This window comes from Salmo trutta, chromosome 17 (genome assembly GCF_901001165.1).
Source record: "Salmo trutta chromosome 17, fSalTru1.1, whole genome shotgun sequence".
Classification (NCBI taxonomy): Eukaryota; Metazoa; Chordata; class Actinopteri; order Salmoniformes; family Salmonidae; genus Salmo; species Salmo trutta.
The window spans coordinates 40,111,944-40,130,762 of record NC_042973.1 but is presented as its reverse complement, the minus strand read 5'-3'; the positions used below and the strand labels follow the sequence as shown (position 1 = coordinate 40,130,762).

The following is an 18,819-nucleotide window of genomic DNA, read 5'->3' as shown; positions in this document are numbered from 1 at the left end:
CTTGAGATGTTTCTACAACTTGATTGGAGTCCTCCTGTGGTAAATTCAATTGATTGGACATGATTTGGAAAGGCACACACCTGTCTATATAAGGTCCCACAGTTGACAATGCATGTCAGAGCAAAAACCAAGCCATGAGGTTCAAAGGAATTGTCCGTAGAGCGCCGAGACAGAATTGTGTCGAGACACAGATCTGGGGAAGGGTACCAAAACATTTCTGCGGCATTGAAGGTCCCCAAGAACACAGCGGCCTCCATCATTCTTAAATGGAAGAAGTTTGAAACCACTAAGACTCTTCTTAGAGCTGGCCCCCCGGCCAAACTGAGCAATCGGGGGAGAAAGGCCTTGGTCGGGGAGGTGACGAAGAACCCGATGGTCACTCTAACAGAGCTGGGAGATGGGAGAACCTTCCAGAAGGACAGCCATCTCTGCAGCACTCCACCAATCAGGACTTTATGGTAGAGTGGCCAGACGGAAGGCACATGAAAGTCCGCTTAGAGTTTGCCAAAAGGTACCTAAAGCACTCTCAGACCATGAGAAACAAAATTGTGAGTGATGAAACCAAGATTGAACTCTTTGGCCTGAATGCCAAGCGTCACGTCTGGAGGAAACTTGGCACCATCCCTATGGTGAAGCATGGTGGTGGCAGTATAATGCTGTGGGGATGTGTTTCAGCGGCAGGGACTGGGATACTAGTCAGGATCAAGGGAAAGATGAGCGGAGAAAAGTACAGAGAGATCCTTGATGAAAACCTGCTCCAGAGCGCTCAGGACCTCAGACTGAGGCAAAGGTTCACCTTCCAACAGGGCAACAACCCTAAGCACACAGCCAAGACAATGCAGGAGTGGCTTCAGGACAAGTCTCTGAATGTCCTTGAGTGGCCCTGTCAGAGACTTGAACCTGATTGAACATCTCTGGATAAACCTAAAAATAGCTATGCATCGATGCTCCCCATCCAACCTGATAGAGCTTGAGAGAATCTGTAGAGAAGAATGGGGGAAACTCCCCAAATACAGGTGTGCCAAGCCTGTAGCGTCATACCCAAGAAGACTCAAAGCTGTAATCGCTGCCAAAAGTGCTTCAACAAAATACTGAGTCAAGGGTCTGAATACTTATGTAAATGTGATTTCAGTTTTTTTTATATATATATATATATATACATTTGCAAACATTTCTAAGAAGCTGTTTTTGGTTTGTCATTATGAGATATTGTGTGTAGATTGATGAGGAAAAAAACTATTTAATACATTTTAGAATAAGGTTGTTATGTAACAAAATGTGGAAAAAGTCAAGGGGTCTGAATACTTTCCGAATGCACTGCGTACTTAGCGTGCTCTACCTTTTCCCACAGGTGTCAACGTTCATCATGATGTACCGAACTCACTGCCAGAGAATACTGGATACAGTAATACGCGCAAACTTTGACGAGGCAAGCCACTTTTTATATCTGTCCATCTCAATATCTCTCTCATCGTCACTCAATGCATAGGTTTACCTCAACTGTAATCACATCCTACCATTCCTTTGTCTGTACATTATGCCTTGAATCTATTCTATCGCGCCCAGAAACCTGCTCCTTTTACTCTCTGTTCCAAACGTACTAGACGGCCAGTTCTTATAGCCTTTAGCCGTACCCTTATCCTACTCCTCCTCTGTTCCTCTGGTGATGTAAAGGTTAATCCAGGCCCTGCAGTGCCTAGCTCCACTCCCATTCCCCAGGCGCTCTCATTTGTTGACTTCTGTAACAGTTAAAAAGCTTTGGTTTCATGCATGTTAACATTAGAATCATCCTCCCTAAGTTTGTTTTATTCACTGCCTTAGCACACTCTGCCAACCCGGATGTCCCAGCCGTGTCTAAATCCTGGCTTAGGAAGACCACCAAAACCCCTGAAATTTCCATCCCTAACTATAACATTTTCCGACAAGATAGAACTGCCAAAGGGGGCAGAGTTGCAATCTACTGCAGAGACAGCCTGCAGAGTTCTGTCTTACTATCCAGGTCTGTGCCCAAACAATTTGAGCTTCTACTATTAAAAATCCATCTCTCCAGAAACAAGTCTCTCTCACCGTTGCCGCTTGCTATAGACCACCTTTTGCCCCCAGCTGTGCCCTGGACACCATGTGTGAATTGATTGCCCCCCATCTATCTTCAGAGCTCGTGCTGTTAGGTGACCTAAACTGGGACATGCTTAACACCCCGGCCATCATACAATCTAAGCTTGATACCCTCCATTTCACACAAATTATCTATGAACCTACCAGGTACAACCCCAAATCCGTAAACACGGGCAACCTCATAGATATCATCCAAACCAACCTGCCCTCCAAATAAACCTCTGCTGTCTTCAACGAGGATCTCAGCGATCACTGCCTCATTGCCTGCGTCCGTAATGGGTCTGCGGTCAAACGACCACCACTCATCACTGTCAAACGCTCTCTAAAACACTTCAGCGAGCAGGCCTTTCTAATCGACCTGGCCCGGGTATCCTGGAAGGATATTGACCTCATTCCGTCAGTAGAGGATGCCTGGTTATTCTTTAAAAGTGCCTTCCTCACCATCTTAAATAAGCATGCCCCATTCAAAAAATGTAGAACCAGGAACAGATATAGCCCTTGGTTCACTCCAGACCTGACTACCCTTGACCAGCACAAAAACATCCTGTGGCGTACTGCATTAGCATCAAATAGCCCCCGCGATATGCAACTTTTCAGGGAAGTTAGGAACCAATATACACAGGCAGTTAGGAAAGCAAAGGCTAGCCTTTTCAAACAGAAATCTGCATCCTGTAGCACAAACTCCAAAAAGTTCTGGGACACTGTAAAGTCCATGGAGAATAAGAGCACCTCCTCCCAGCTGCCCACTGCACTGAGGCTAGGAAACACTGTCACCACCGATAAATCTGCGATAATTGAGAATTTCAATAAGCATTTTTCTATGGCTGGCCATGCTTTCCACCTGGCTACCCCTACCCCGGTCAACAGCCCTGCGCCCCCCACAGCAACTTGCCCAAGCCTCCCCCATTTTCTCCTTCACCCAAATCCAGATAGCTGATGTTCTGAAAGATCTGCAAAATCTGGAACCCTACAAATCAGCTGGGCGAGACAATCTGGACCCTCTCTTTCTAAAATTATCTGCTGAAATTGTTGCAACCCCTATTACTAGCCTGTTCAACCTCTCTTTCGTATCGTCTGAGATCCCCAAAGATTGGAAAGCTTCCACGGTCATCACCCTCTTCAAAGGGGAAGACACTCTAGACCCAAACTGCTACAGACCTATATCTATCCTACCCTGCCTTTCTAAAGTCTTAAAAAGCCAAGTTAACACACAGATCACCGACCATTTCGAATCCCACCGTACCTTCTCCCCTATATGCAATCTGGTTTCCGAGCTGGTCATGGGTGCACCTCAGCCACGCTCAAGGTCCTAAACGATATCATAACTGCCATCGATAAGAGACAATACTGTGCAGCTGTATTCATCGACCTGGCCAAGGCTTTCGACTCTGTCAATCACCACATTCTTATCGGCAGACTCAACAGACTTGGTTTGTCAAATGACTGCCTCGCCTGGTTCACAAACTACTTCTCAGACAGAGTTCAGTGTGTCAAATCGGAGGGCCTGTTGTCCGGACCTCTGGCAGCCTCTATGGGGGTGCCACAGGGTTCAATCCTCGGGCCGACTCTTTTCTCTGTGTACATCAATGATGTCCCTCTTGCTGCTAGTGATTTTCTGATTCACATCTACACAGATGGCACCATTCTGTTTACTTCTGGCCCTTCTTTGGACACTGTGTTAACTAACCTCCAGACGAGCTTCAATGCCATACAACTCTCCTTCCGTGGCCTCCAACTGCTCTTAAATGCAAGTAAAACTAAATGCAGGCTCTTCAACCGATCGCTGCCCACACCTACCCGCCCGTCCAGCATCACTACTCTGGACGGTTCTGGATTAGAATATGTGGACAACTACAAATACCTAGGTGTCTGGTTAGACTGTAAACTCTCCTTCCAGACTCCCATTAAGCATCTCCAATCCAAAATTAAATCTAGAATCGGCTTCCTATTTCACAACAAAGCATCCTTCACCCATGCTGCTAAACATACCCTCGTAAAACTGACTATCCTACCGATCCTTGACTTTGGCGATGTCATTTACAAAATAGCCTCCAACACTCTACTCAGCAAATTGGATGCAGTCTATCACAGTGCCATCCAATTTTGTCACCAAAGCCCCATATACTACCCATCACTGCAACCTGTATGCTCTCGTTGGCTGGCCCTGGCTTCATATTCGTCGTCAAACCCACTGGCTCCAGGTCATCTATAAGTCTTTGCTAGGTAAAGCCCCGCCTTATCTCAGCTCACTGGTCACCATAGCAGCATCCACCCGTAGCACGCGCTCCAGCAGGTATATTTCACTGGTCACCCCCAAAGCCAATTCCTCTTTCGGCCACCTTCCCTTCCAGTTCTCTGCAGCCAGTGACTGGAACGAACTGCAAAAATCACTGAAGCTGGAGACTCATATCTCCCTCACTAGCTTTAAGCAACAGCTGTCAAAGAAGCTCACAGATCACTGCACCTGTACATAGCTCATCTGTGAATAGCCCATCCAACTACCTCATCCCGATACTGTTATTTGTTTTATTTATTTTGCACCCCAGTATCTCTACTTGCACACTCATCTTCTGCACATCTGTCACTCCAGTGTTTAATTGCTATATTGTAATTATTTTGCCACTATGGCCTATTTATTGCCTTACCTCCCTTATCCTACCTCATTTGCACACACTGTATATAGACGTTTTCTATTATATTATTGACTATGTTTATTTACTCCATGTGTAACTCTGTGTTGTTGTTTGTGTCGCACTGCTTTGCTTTATCTTTGCCAGGTCGCAGTTGTAAATGAGAACTTGTTCTCAACTAGCCTACCTGGTTAAATAAAGGTGAAATAAATAAATAAAATAAATGATGCCCCTTTATTTACCAGTCCCACTAAATGGAACAGGTCTTTGTGGTTATTTCTTTGTGGACTTTTTTTATTCTCTTGTTGAAATTGGTAAAAAAAAGAAAAAGATCATGAGCTTCCAAATTAAAACCTTCCATTTTCATGATCTAATCTCATAACCCTTAATCAAATGTTTATGCTAACAGTCTATCGCAAGAAACTGCTTCTAACCTGAATTCATCTCATGAGAAATATTGTTTACGTCTTTCTAGGTGTATTGTATATGATGTTAAGACAATAACCCACCTATAACCCTCCTCTCTTGGGTGTCTCCAGGTCCAGAGCTTCCTGCTGCACTTTTGGCAGGGCATGCCCCCCCACATGCTCCCTGTCCTGGGCTCCTCCACTGTGGTCAACATTGTGGGCGTCTGTGACTCCATCCTCTATAAGGCAATCTCTGGGGTTCTCATGCCCACAGTCCTTCAAGCACTGCCTGATAGGTGAGTGAGTGTGCACTGTCGCTCCTATCCACTCCCCAGGGATGACTAATACCACAATCCTGTGTTTCAGCCCAACATTTCAAATTCATATACAGATCTATGAATGCAAAGACTGACAGTCCATGAGATCCACACACTTGTTTTAAACATACTTTGACCTGTATATTGTTTGTTTAAAAAGACTGACATGGCAAACTTGCCATTTCGAAAGCTTCCCACTGGGCACACACTGGTTGAATCAATGTTGTTTCCACGTTATACAATTACGTTGACCCAACGTGGAATAGAAGTTGAAATGACATCTGTGCCCAGAGGGTTGGGACTATAAGGTTCTATCTGCCTAAAGATGATTCTGAGACAATTGGCTTTAAAGTTCTGAACCCTCATTGGTTTGAATGGTGTCAGCAATTTTGATCTTCTTTTTAACTTAACAACATGAATTGGGGTATTTAGAGTATATGGGTAGAGAACATTGAACAGAACAAGGCTATGTCAATAACTAATTTTTCGGCAAAAATGCAGATAGAACCTTATAGTCCCAAGCTCTCATTTTGCCTCGTTATTTGTGATGTAATTTAGATGTACTCTATGTGTGTTGATCCAGTTTGACCCAGGTTATCCGGAAGTTTGCCAAACAGCTGGATGAGTGGCTTAAAGTAGCACTTCACGACCTGCCTGAAAACCTGAGGAATATCAAGTTCGAATGTAGGTGTCAGCATTGAAAAATAGCATTGTTACTCTTACTCCTATTATGACAACAACGATGATATACTGAGTCTTAGAATAAGAAGAAAGCGCCGATTTTAGAATACTGGTTCCGATAGCTAAATGGTATTCTGTATAAAGCACAACAGTTCATATTTCCTCTCCCTTTAATCCACAGTATCTAGAAGATTTTCTCAGGTTCTCAAGCGGCAGACATCTTTGAACCATCTATGTCAGGTAGCTATATCCCTGTATCAATGTAATGAAATCCATATGAAGATATGACTGATAAAAGTATGTGCAGTGTGTATCACTATCTAATAATGCACTATCTAATAACGTGTGTGTTGATGCGTCTCTGGGAAGGCGTCGCGGACGGTGATCCACAGTGCAGACATCACCTTTCAGATGATGGAGGACTGGAGGAACGTGGACCTGAACAGCATCACCAAGCAGACACTTTACACCATGGAGGACACACGGGAGGAGCAACGGCGGCTCATCATCCACTGTAAGGGCAAGACAAGCACACACGTAGGGACGCAGACAATGACTTATGTACACACACACGCACGCACACACACACACACACACACACACACACACACACACACACACACACACACACACACACACACACACACAATCCCTGTAACAGCATTCACATTAAGTTACGTTTAGTCCCAAAGTCTAGAATCCCCATTCTAAACAACCCTCTTGAGCTCCAATACACTTTACTTAAATTGCTTGCTCTCCTTCATGCATTGTAGGAGAGAAATGAACTTCATTCCCACACACCCACACAACACAGCTGCCAATAACACACAGTAGATGTCACCCATTGGACAATCATTCCCACGGCCAGGAAAGTCAAGCCATAATGATGGAGGCTGAAAGGTTAAGCAAGTCGACTCTGCTCTGAAACACCCCGTGGAGCATCTCAAATTCATTTCAGCAGTATCCCTCTGAAATGGCCGTGATAGGGTCACAGGTCACAGATTGGCTGGTGTCGCATAAATAACTCTCATTTTGTTCTATTAGACAGAGAGAAATGATGCACTATAACAACAAATAAGATACATAGCCATATACAAGACATACTGTATATGCTGCTGGTTTTGGTAGTTTGATTGATTTAAGTAATGGTTATTTAGGTCCACACACTACAATTTTTCCAATTCTTAATTTGATCCAAATTGCTATCTGTCAAGGCTCTCATCTGTGTAGACAAGTATGGGACTTTCTTCACCAGTTACAAATGTATGTGGCCTGAATAATGACATAGGCTATGTGTTGACAAACTGTGGCTAGATGCAGCTCTCGTCTCCTTCCTCTCTCAGTGTACCAGGAGTTTGACCGTCTGTTGGAGGAGCAGTCTCCTATAGAGGGCTACATAGAGTGGCTGGACTCCATGGTGGACCGCTGTGTTGTCAAGGTCAGTTAAAGAACTCATGAATTCATATTTCCACAAAAACATATATTTTTTTATGCCCTGTTAAGATCTAGGATATAGCATCAGAAAACATCCAGACATCCTCTTGAGGCATGTGCTTTCTACTATTGTTACAGCATGGTGTATGCTGTTCGTAAGTGGAAACTCTAGAAATAACCTCTTCAATTGTCCCGCTAAAAATGTCCACAGTGTGTGTTACATTTACCAAGGCCATTCTGGACGACAATGTGTTATTTTATTGTTGAAGTATATTTATACAGAAAATTATGGATTATGGGATTATGGCCCTTTAAAAATAAACTATGCATTTGAATGATATCCGTTTCTCCATGCTGACGCAGAGCCACTCTCCTAGTTAATGATGTCTTCATGGCTCCCATTTGCGGCCATTATGCTCCAGATATGGGCTTGTAAAATGTTGTTGCCCTGGCAACGTCCTGGACTCCCCAGACAATGGTTCAATGGGAAGGCTTGTCCCCAGGGGCAAATTAAATAGTTAACTTGTTGACATGTTTTTCGTTCCTGAGGGTTAAGCCCCAATACGAACCCAGGGGTTAATTCTCTCCCTCCCCAACCCTTCCCCTTCTTTTCTCATGGAAATGTCCACTTTAGGTGGCAGGGAAGAGGCCTGGGTGCCTGAAGAAGGTGGCTCAGCAGTTCCTGCTCATGTGGTCTTGCTTCGGGACACGAGTCATCCGGGATATGACCCTCCACAGTGCGCCTAGCTTCGGTGAGTGGTTGGATCTAGCATTGGGCTGGGGCATGTATCAGCCGAGGAGGGGAAAAAAAGTTTGTTTTCGGGGGGTTATGTAATGTTATTGGAGCATGTTGCTGGTGTCACTAATGTCAGACAGTAGTTGACTAGAAAATACTTTGAAGAACACTAACATATTAACCAGGGTATTATCCAAAAACATGCTCAACTGAGATATGAATATGCTACTATGCACGTAGGTCCAAAAGTAGTTTAAGCCCCTCGCCCCATTTTTGGGAAATGATAATAAGAAAAGTTGTGCGCAGACTCAGCAGAGAATCCCCTTCGATTGTTCTCCCAATCCAAAACGGGGAAAGCGTGGTCGTAAGATGGCTGCCTTGTTGGCATGGCACCCCAAGCCTTTACTTTACTAGCTAGCGGTGCATGACGAAGGCACTGAAATATATAGGGGCTGTAAAATGTTTAAAAAAATGACTCCCCTTCCCTCTCCTCTCCCCTTCAGGCCTGTCTGTAAATATCAAAGCCACAGCTGGTTGCAGTGTTTTGATAAAGCAGCTCTCTGTGCAAAAACAGTTAATTAACAATGGCTACCCCCCCCTTCCCCAATGTGTTTGCCTATCTTTTAAATTTTATGACCAAGCAATATTGCACTGCTCCATTCCGTGAATAGCTGCTGGTGTTTATTATGCGCACGATGGCTGGAGTGACCAGCACAATGTCACGATTGTGTCACGCTCCTTTCCTTCCCCAGCGACAGTCTCAGTCATCTCCCATACCAGACCCAGGGGTCAGCTGTCATATTTGGGGCAGTGACTTTGTACCAGGAAACAAGAAACAGCCCCCCTGTCTCTTTTGATGACAATGACTGCCCAGTCGTTCTGCTCCCTCACACTGCCTGTTCAGTTGAGTGTGCAGCTATGATGCAATCAATGGTGTACCGCAGTTTTGCGAAGCCTGCCCGAAAGGTCAGAGAAAAGGTGTGTTCAGCAGTAGTTATATCGGATGAACCATGACTAGAATACAGTATATACATATAAAGTGGGTAAAACAGTATTCAAGTGACCAGTGTTCAATGACTCTATATACAGTTGAAGTCGGAAGTTCACATACACTTAGGTTGGAGTCATTAAAACTAGTTTTTCAACCACTCCACAAATTTCTTGTTAACAAACTATAGTTTTGCCAAGTCGGTTAGGACATCTACTTGTGCATGACACAAGTCATTTTTCCAACAATTGTTTACAGACTGATTATTTCACTTATAATTCACTGTATGTCACGTCCTGACCATAGAAAGCTTTTATTTTCTATGGTAGAGTAGGTCAGGGCGTGACTGGGGCGTTAATCTAGTTTATATTTTCTATGTGGGGTTCTAGTTTAGTAATCATTGTCTCTAATTGGGGATCATACTTAAGTAGCATGTTTTCCACCTATGGGTTATGGGATATTGTATTTATGTTTAGTTGCCTTTACCTTCTGCACATATACCAGCCCTTTTTTTTAGCCTGGATAATACTCGCCAGCCTACCAGTATCGGACTGTCTCTCCACTACAACGCCGGATTCCTGCCGTAATCCCAGGACCATTACTCCTGATCTTCACAGCTAGCTAGCACCCACAGAGTTACCTAGTACCGAAGCTATCCCTGAGGCCCACCTCCCGGCCTAATCAGTTGTTCACCCGGACACGGCTAGAATCCACTACTCCACCGGATCCTTGCCGTAAGCTCTGGACCTTGGCACCGGATCATCGCTGCTACCGAGCGGCTATAGTGGCTAACCCCCCTGCCCCGAAGCTAGCACCAGTTAGCCGTGAGCCAGGCGCATCTCCCGGCTAGCAAACTAAATTACTACAACTACAATACCTCTTTTGTCATCTGGCTTGGATCCTTTGTCGACACGGCGCCCCGCCACACCACCACGACTGGTCTGCCGACGAATACTCCATCTGCTGTGCCTTCAACCGGCCTCCGTCGGATGTCGGCGCAGACGCTTCTATTAGCCTCGGACTGCTAACTTTAAACGCCGTGTCGCGCGCGTGCTAGCGTAGTAGCGACTAATCCGCAGCTTCCCTGTTCCATCTATTGCTGTCCCCTGGACCCTATGATCACTTGGCTACATAGCTGATGCCTGCTGGACTGTCCATTAATCACGGTACTCAATTCTGTTTATTTTTTGTTTATCTGTCGGCCCCAGCCGTGAACTCAGGCTCTGTGTGTAGTTAACGACCCTCCCTGCCCATTCATTGCCATTTTACCTGTTGTTGTTTTAGCTGATTAGCTGTTGTTGTCTTACCCGTTGTTGTCTTAGCTAGCTCTCCCAATCAACACCTGTGATTGCTTTATGCCTCGCTTTATGGCTCTCTCAAATGTCAATATGCCTTGTATACTGTTGTTTAGGTTAGTTATCATTGTTTTAGTTTACAATGGAGCCCCTAGTTCCACTCATCTGATACATCCTTTGTCCCACCTCCCACACATGCGGTGACCTCACCCATTATAACCAGCATTTCCAGAGATGCAACCTCTCTTATCATCACTCAGTGCCTGATCTTACCGCCGCTGTACCCACACCCCACCATACCCTCCACTCCCAGCTGTGCCCTGGACACCATATGTGACTTGATCGCTCCCCATCTAGCTTTAGAGTTCGTTCTGTTAGGTGACCTAAACTGGGATATGCTTAACACCCCAGCCATCCTACAATCTAAGCTAGATGCCCTCAATCTCACACAAATCATCAAGGAACCCACCAGGTACAACCCTAAATCCATAAACATGGGCACCCTCATAGACATTATCCTGACCAGCTGGCCCTCCAAATACACCTCTGTTGTTTTCAATCAGGATCTCAGCGATCACTGCCTCATTGCCTGTATCCGCTATGGGTCTGCGGTCAAACGACCAACCCTCATCACTGTCAAACACTCCCTAAAAAACTTCTGCGAGCAGGCCTTTCTAATCGACCTGGCCCGGGTATCCTGGAAAGATATTGACCTCATCCCGTCAGTCGAGGATGCCTGGTTGTTCTTTAAAAGTAATTTCCTCATCATCTTAGAAAAGCATGCCCCTTTCAAAAAATGCAGAACTAAGAACAGATCTAGCCCTTAGTTCACTCCAGACCTGACTGACCAGCACAAAAACATCCTGTGGTGGACTTTAATAGCATCGAATAGTCCCCGCGATATGCAACTGTTCAGGGAAGTCAGGAACCAATACACGCAGTCAGTCAGGAAAGCAAAGGCTAGTTTTTTCAAGCAGAAATTTGCATCCTGTAGCTCTAACTTCAACAAGTTTTGGGACACTGTAAAGTCCATGGAGAACAAGAGCACCTCCTCCCAGCTGCCCACTGCACTGAGGCTAGGTAACACGGTCACCACCTAAAATTTCAATAAGCATTTCCCTATGGCTGGCCATGCCTTCCTCCTGGCTACTCCAACCCCGGCCAACATCCCCCCCCCCCCTCCGCAGCTACTCGCCCGAGCCTCCCCAGCTTCACCTTCAACCAAATCCAGATAGCAGTGTTCTGAAAGAGCTGCACAACCTGGACCCGTACAAATCAGCTGGGTTAGACAATCTGGACCCTCTCTTTGTAAAACTATCCGCCGCCATTGTTGCAACCCCTATTACCAGCATGTACAACCTCTCTTTCGTATCGTCCGAGATCCCTAAAGATTGGAAAGCTGCCGCGGTCATCCCCCTCTTCAAAGGGTGACACTCTAGACCCAAACTGCTATAGACCTATATCTATCCTGCTCTGCCTCTCTAAAGTCTTCGAACGCCAAGTTAATAAACAGATCACTGACCATTTCGAATCCCACCGTACCTTCTCCGCTGTGCAATCCGGTTTCCAAGCCGGTCACGGGTGCACCTCAGCCACGCTCAAGGTACTAAACGATATCACAACCGCCATCGATAAGAGACAATACTGTGCAGCCATCTTCATCGACCTGGCCAAGGCTTACGACTCTGTCAATCGCCGTATTCTTATCGGCAAACTCAATAGCCTTGGTTTCTCTAATGACTGCCTCGCCTGGTTCACCAACTACTTTGCAGACAGAGTTCAGTGTGTCAAATTGGAGGGCATGTTGTCCGGACCTCTGGCAGTCTGTGTGGGGGTACCACAGGGTTCAATTCTCGGGCCGACTCTTTTCTCTGTATAGATCAATGATGTCGCTCTTGCTGCGGGTGATTCCCTGATCCACCTCTACGCAGACAACACCATTCTGTATACTTCTGGCCCTTCCTTGGACACTGTGCTAACTAACCTCCAAACAAGCTTCAATGCCATACAACACTCCTTCCGCGGCCTCCAACTGCTCTTAAACGCTAGTAAAACAAAATGCATGCTTTTCAACCGTTTGCTGCCCGCACCCGCCCACCCGACTAGCATCACCACCCTGGACGGTTCTGACTTAGAATATGTGGACAACTATAAATACCTAGGTGCCTGGCTAGACTGTAAACTTTCCTTCCAGACTCATATTAAACATCTCTAATCCAAAATCAAATCTAGAATCGTATTTCTATTTCGCAACAAAGCCTCCTTCACTCACGCCGCCAAACTTACCCTAGTAAAACTGACTATCCTGCCGATCCTCGACTTCGGCGATGTCATCTACAAAATAGCTTCCAATACTCTACTCAGCAAACCGGATGCAGTCTATCACAGTGCCATCCGTTTTGATACCAAATCACCTTATACCACCCACCACTGTGACCTGTATGCTCTAGTCGGCTGGCCCTCGCTACATATTCGTCGCCAGACCCACTGGCTCCAGGTCATCTATAAGTCTATGCTAGGTAAAGCTCCGCCTTATCTCAGTTCACTGGTCACGATAACAACACCCACCCGTAGCCCACGTTCCAGCAGGTATATCTCACTGATCATCCCCAAAGCCAACACCTCATTTGGCCGCCTTTCCTTCCAGTTCTCTGCTGCCAGTGACTGGAACGAATTGCAAAAATCACTGAAGCTGGAGACTTATTTCCCTCACCAACTTTAAACATCAGCTATCTGAGCAGCTAACCGATCGCTGCAGCTGTACATAATCCATCTGTAAATCTACCTACCTCATCTACATTTTAGTCATTTAGCAGACGCCCTTATCCAGAGCGACTTACAGTAGTGAATTCATACATTTCATACATTTTTTTCTTCTTTCATACTGGCCCCCCATGGGAATCAAACCCGCAACCCTGGCGTTGCAAACACCATGCTGGCGTTGCAAACACCATGCTCTACCAACTGAGCCACAGGGCTGTTTTTATTTACTTTTCTGCTCTTTTGCACACCAGTATCTCTACTTGCACATCATCATCTGCTCATTTATCACTCCAGTGTTAATCTGCTGAATTGTAATTCTTCGCTACTATGGCCTATTTATTGCCTACCTCCTCATGCCTTTTGCACACACTGTATATATACTTTCTTTTTTTCTACTGTGTCATTGACTTGTTTGTTGTGTTTTTGGCTTGTTTATTCCATGTGTAACTCTGTTGTTGTCTGTGTCACACTGCTTTGCTTTATCTTGGCCAGGTCGCAATTGTAAATTAGGACTTATTTTCAACTAGCCTACCTGGTTAAATAAAGGTGAAATAAAACATTAAAAACCGCACAGGAAGGAGATGCGTTCTGTCTCCTAGAGATGAACGTACTTTGATGCAAAAAGTGCAAATCAATCCCAGAACAACAGCAAACGACCTTGTGAAGATGCTAGAGGAAACCGGTACAAAAGTATCTATATCCACAGTAAAACGAGTCCTATATCGACATAACCTGAAAGGACGCTCAGCAAGGAAGAAGCCACTGCTCCAAAATCACCATTAAAAAAGCCGACTATGGTTTGCAACTGCACATGGGGAGAAAGATTGTACTTTTTGGAGGAATGTCCTCTGGTCTGAGGAAACAAAAATAGAACTGTTTGGCCATAATGACCATCGTTATGTTTGGAGGAAAAAGGGGGAGGCTTGCAAGCCGAAGAACATCATCCCAACCGTGAAGCACGGGGGTGGCAGCATCATGTTGTGGGGGTGCTTTGATGCAGGAGGGACTGGTGCACTTCACAAAATAGATGGAATCATGAGGTAGGAAAATTATGTGGATATATTGAAGCAACATCTCAAGACATCAGTCAGGAAGTTAAAGCTTGGTCGCAAATGGGTCTTCCAAATGGACAATGACCCTAAGCATGCTTCCAAAGTTGTGGCAAAATGGCTTAAGGACGAAAGTCAAGGTATTGGAGTGGCCATCGCAAAGCCCTGACCTCAATCCTATAGAAAATGTGTGGGCAGAACTGAAAAGGCGTGTGTGAGCAAGGAGGCCTACAAACCTGACTCAGTTACACCAGCGCTGTCAGAAGGAATGGGCCAAAATTCACCCAACTTATTGTGGGAAGCTTGTGGAAGGCTACACGAAACGTTTGACCCAAGTTAAACAATTTAAAGGCAATGCTACCAAATACTAATTGAGTGTATGTAAACTTCTGACCCACTGGGAATGTAACGAAATAAATAAAAGCTGAAATAAATCACTCTCTACTATTACTCTGACATTTCACATTCTTAAAATAAAGTGGTGATTCTAACTGACCTAAGACGGGGAATTTTTACTTGGATTACATGTCAGGAATTGAGTTTAAATGTAAAACTGAGTTTAAATGTATTTGGTGTATGTAAACTTCCGACTTCATGTAACGGTCGTTGTACGTAGTGGACCAAGGCGCAGCGGGTTGAGTGCTCATAGTGACTTTTATTAAACACTAACAAAACAAGAAAACGATCGAACGAACAGGATTGCAGGCTACACACACAGCTATGCAAACAACAACTTCCCACAAAGGGACAGGTGAAACAGGGCTACCTAAGTATGACTCTCAATCAGCAACAACGATGTACAGCTATTCCTGATTGAGAGCCATACCAGGCCAACACAAAGAAATACACAACATAGAAAACCATAGAAATACAAAACAAGAACATTACCCAAAAACCCCGGAACACAAATCAAACACCCCTCTTACATAAATACATATACCATTAAACCCCGAACCACATAAAACAAATACCCCCTGCCACGTCCTGACCAAACTACAATAACCAATAACCCTTATACTGGTCAGGACGTGACAGTACCCCCCCCCCCCCCCCCCCAAAGGTGCAGACCCTGGATGCACCTCACACAAAAATAAACACAAAATAAACCCCCCAAACTAAAGGGAGGGAAGGGAGGGTGGCTGCCGTCACCGACGGTTCCCGTGCTTCACCCCCCCTCCCCAATCCTCCTACTGTGGAGGTGGCTCAGGCTCTGGCCTTAGTCCACCACCTAACCTGTCCACCCCCGCTGAATACCTCTGGCTGAGGCACGTCGCTGTAGACCTCGGGCTGAAGCACTTCGCTGTAGACCTCAGGCAGAAGGATGATTCTGGGAGCTCCGGACTGTAGGGCGACTCTGGGAGCTCTGGACTGTAGGGCGACTCTGGGAGCTCCGGACTGTAGGGCGACTCTGGGAGCTCCGGACTGTAGGGCGACTCTGGGAGCTCCGGACTGTAGGGCGACTCTGGGAGCTCCGGACTGTAGGGCGACTCTGGGAGCTCCGGACTGTAGGGCGACTCTGGGAGCTCCGGACTGTAGGCCGTCTCACTCGGTTCCGGACTGTAGGCCGTCTCACTCGGTTCCGGACTGTAGGCCGTCTCACTCGGTTCCGGACTGCAGGCCGTCTCACTCGGTTCCGGACTGCGGGCCGTCTCACTCGGTTCCGGACTGTGGGCCATCTCTAGACGGGGCACTGTCGCCGGGCACTCTGGACGGGGCACTGTCGTCGGACACTCTGGACGGGGTACTGCTGCCGGAAGCTCTGGACGGGGTACTGTCGTCGGAAGCTCTGGACGGGGTACTGTCGTCGGAAGCTCTGGACGGGGTACTGTCGTCGGAAGCTCTGGACGGGGTACTGTCGTCGGAAGCTCTGGACGGGGACTGCGCACTGAAAGCCTGATGCGTGGGGCTGGTAGTGGAGGTACCAGACTGGAGGCACGCACCCCAAGGCTAGTGCGAGGAGCAGGAACAGGACGAGTTGGACTGGGCTGACGCACTGGAGGCCTGGTGCGTGGGGCTGGTACTGGAGATGCCAGACTGGATACACGCACCCCAAGGCTAGTGCGGGGAGCAGGAACAGGACAAGTTGGACTGGGCTGACGCACTGGAGGCCTGGTGCGTGGGGCTGGTACTGGAGATGCCAGACTGGATACACGCACCCCAAGGCTAGTGCGGGGAGCAGGAACAGGACGAGTTGGACTGGGCTGACGCACTGGAGGCCTGGTGCGTGGGGCTGGTACTGGAGATGCCAGACTGGATACACACACCCCAAGACTAGTGCGGGGAGCAGGAACAGGACGAGTTGGACTGGGCTGATGCACTGGAGGCCTGGTGCGTGGTGCTGGCTTTGGATGTGCCAGACTGGAAACACGCACCTCAGGGCTAGTGCGAGGAGCGGGAACAGGATACACTGGGCCGTGAAGGCGCACTGGCGGTCTTGAGCGTAGCACTGGCACCACCCTTACTGGCTGGATGCCCGCTTCCCCCTGGAAAATGCGGGGCGCTGGCACCGTGCACACCGGCCTGTGAATGTTCGGCCTCGACGCCGTGCGCATCACCCCATAGCACGGGGCCTGACCAGTAACAAGCTGCCTCCGATAAGCACGGGGAGTTGGCCTGGGGCTTAACCCTGGCCCAGCCAAACTACCCGTGTGCCCCCCCCCCCCAAACATTTCTTGGGGCTGCCTCTCATGCATCCTACGTTGGGCCCGCTCTTCGCTCCACTTTTGCCGTTCCTCCCTCGCTGTCTCCACCTGTTTCCATGGCAGGGTCTTGTCCCCTGTCATTACCTCCTCCCATGTCCAAAATGTCCTCCACTCCCTTCTCTCCCTGGCCCAGGATCCTTCCTCTTCCTGGGCCCGCTGCTTGGTCCGTTGGTGGTGGGAAGTTCTGTAACGGTCGTCGTACGTAGTGGACCAAGGCGCAGCGGGTTGAGTGCTCATAGTGACTTTTATTGAACACAAACAAAACAAGAAAACGATCGAACGAACAGGATTGCAGGCTACACACACAGCTACGCAAACAACAACTTCCCACAAAGGGACAGGTCAAACAGGGCTACCTAAGTATGACTCTCAATCAGCAACAACGATGTACAGCTGTTCCTGATTGAGAGCCATACCAGGCCAACACAAAGAAATACACAACATAGAAAACCATAGAATTACAAAACAAGAACATTACCCAAAAGCCCCGGAACACATAAATCAAACACCCCTCTTACATAAATACATATACCATTAAACCCCGAACCACATAAAACAAATACCCCCTGCCACGTCCTGACCAAACTACAATAACCAATAACCCCTTATACTGGTCAGAACGTGACACTTCAACTGTACATAGGGCAAAGCAGTCTCTAAGGTACAGTGTAGAGTACCAGGTGGTAGCTGGCTAGTAACAGTGACGAAAGTTAAGGACAGTGTACTGGCGGGAGGCCGGCCAGTGGCGACTGTTTAACCGTCTGATGGCCTGGAGATAGAAGCTGTTTATCAGTCTCTCGGTCCCAGCTTTGATGCATCTGTACTGTCTCCGCCTTCTAGATGATAAAAGCGAATAATTGAAATGTGCCCTTGAAACAATCATTGTTAAGCTGCGTATGTCAATATACAGAAACTTTAATCTCACCTCTCTCTCTGTCTGTGTGTAGGCTCGTTCCACCTGATCCACCTGATGTTTGATGACTATGTACTGTACCTGCTGGAGTCCCTGCACTGCCAGGAGAGGGCCAACGAGCTCATGAGGTCCATGAAGGCAGAGGGCAACACAGGTCAGACCCCCACCCTGTCAACAACTACTAAGGGAACTGCTTCCAAAACTGCTACAGCACTGCATTGCCACTGCAACTATTAGTATTACCACAATCACAATTACTAATACTAGAATTTCTACTACCTTTACCTTTTACTCCTACTATTACTAATAATAATAATATTACTAATACTTCTGTATAGGACTACCATCAGTATTGCTGCGGCTACAAAAACAACCAGAAATGCATTTTAACAACAACAACAAAAAACAACATGTATTTTGACAGACTGATATTGAATGCTGTATGAAGTACACTGACTCTTGAGAACATAATAACCTGCTGTCTCTCGAATAGTTTATTGACCTCTGACCCCTTCTTATAGCTGAGGAAGAGATGATGCTGACGGAGACCACGCCCACCTCCACGTCCCCAGGGCCCTTCTCCCCGGCCAAGTCTGTCACCTCAGTGGGGGTCCCAGCCGCCAGCTCCCCCACTGCTGCCCAGTCCCCAGAATACACAGGGGCCACAGCCACCACAGGTGAGAGAGACAGACAGCAACACTGGAGGACTGGGGAGGGAATCTGTAAGTGGGGAGTGTTGCTTGGATATTGAGCTAATACTAGACTGGAACTACAATACTATAGAAGCAA

General features: G+C 46.9%; 1 protein-coding gene across 1 annotated transcript in view; it reads left to right on the top strand.

The window, feature by feature from the left end:
* The window catches only part of LOC115152183 (transcription factor RFX4-like), a 35,313-nt gene that overhangs the window by 10,303 nt on the left and 6,191 nt on the right, over positions 1–18,819 (top strand). The window contains exons 7-15 of the mRNA XM_029696765.1: positions 1,352–1,429; positions 5,285–5,448; positions 6,053–6,153; positions 6,332–6,390; positions 6,520–6,664; positions 7,494–7,588; positions 8,219–8,336; positions 18,065–18,184; positions 18,552–18,707. Of these exons, the coding sequence (XP_029552625.1) occupies positions 1,352–1,429; positions 5,285–5,448; positions 6,053–6,153; positions 6,332–6,390; positions 6,520–6,664; positions 7,494–7,588; positions 8,219–8,336; positions 18,065–18,184; positions 18,552–18,707 (1,036 nt within the window). The remainder of the gene's footprint in view (positions 1–1,351; positions 1,430–5,284; positions 5,449–6,052; positions 6,154–6,331; positions 6,391–6,519; positions 6,665–7,493; positions 7,589–8,218; positions 8,337–18,064; positions 18,185–18,551; positions 18,708–18,819) is intronic.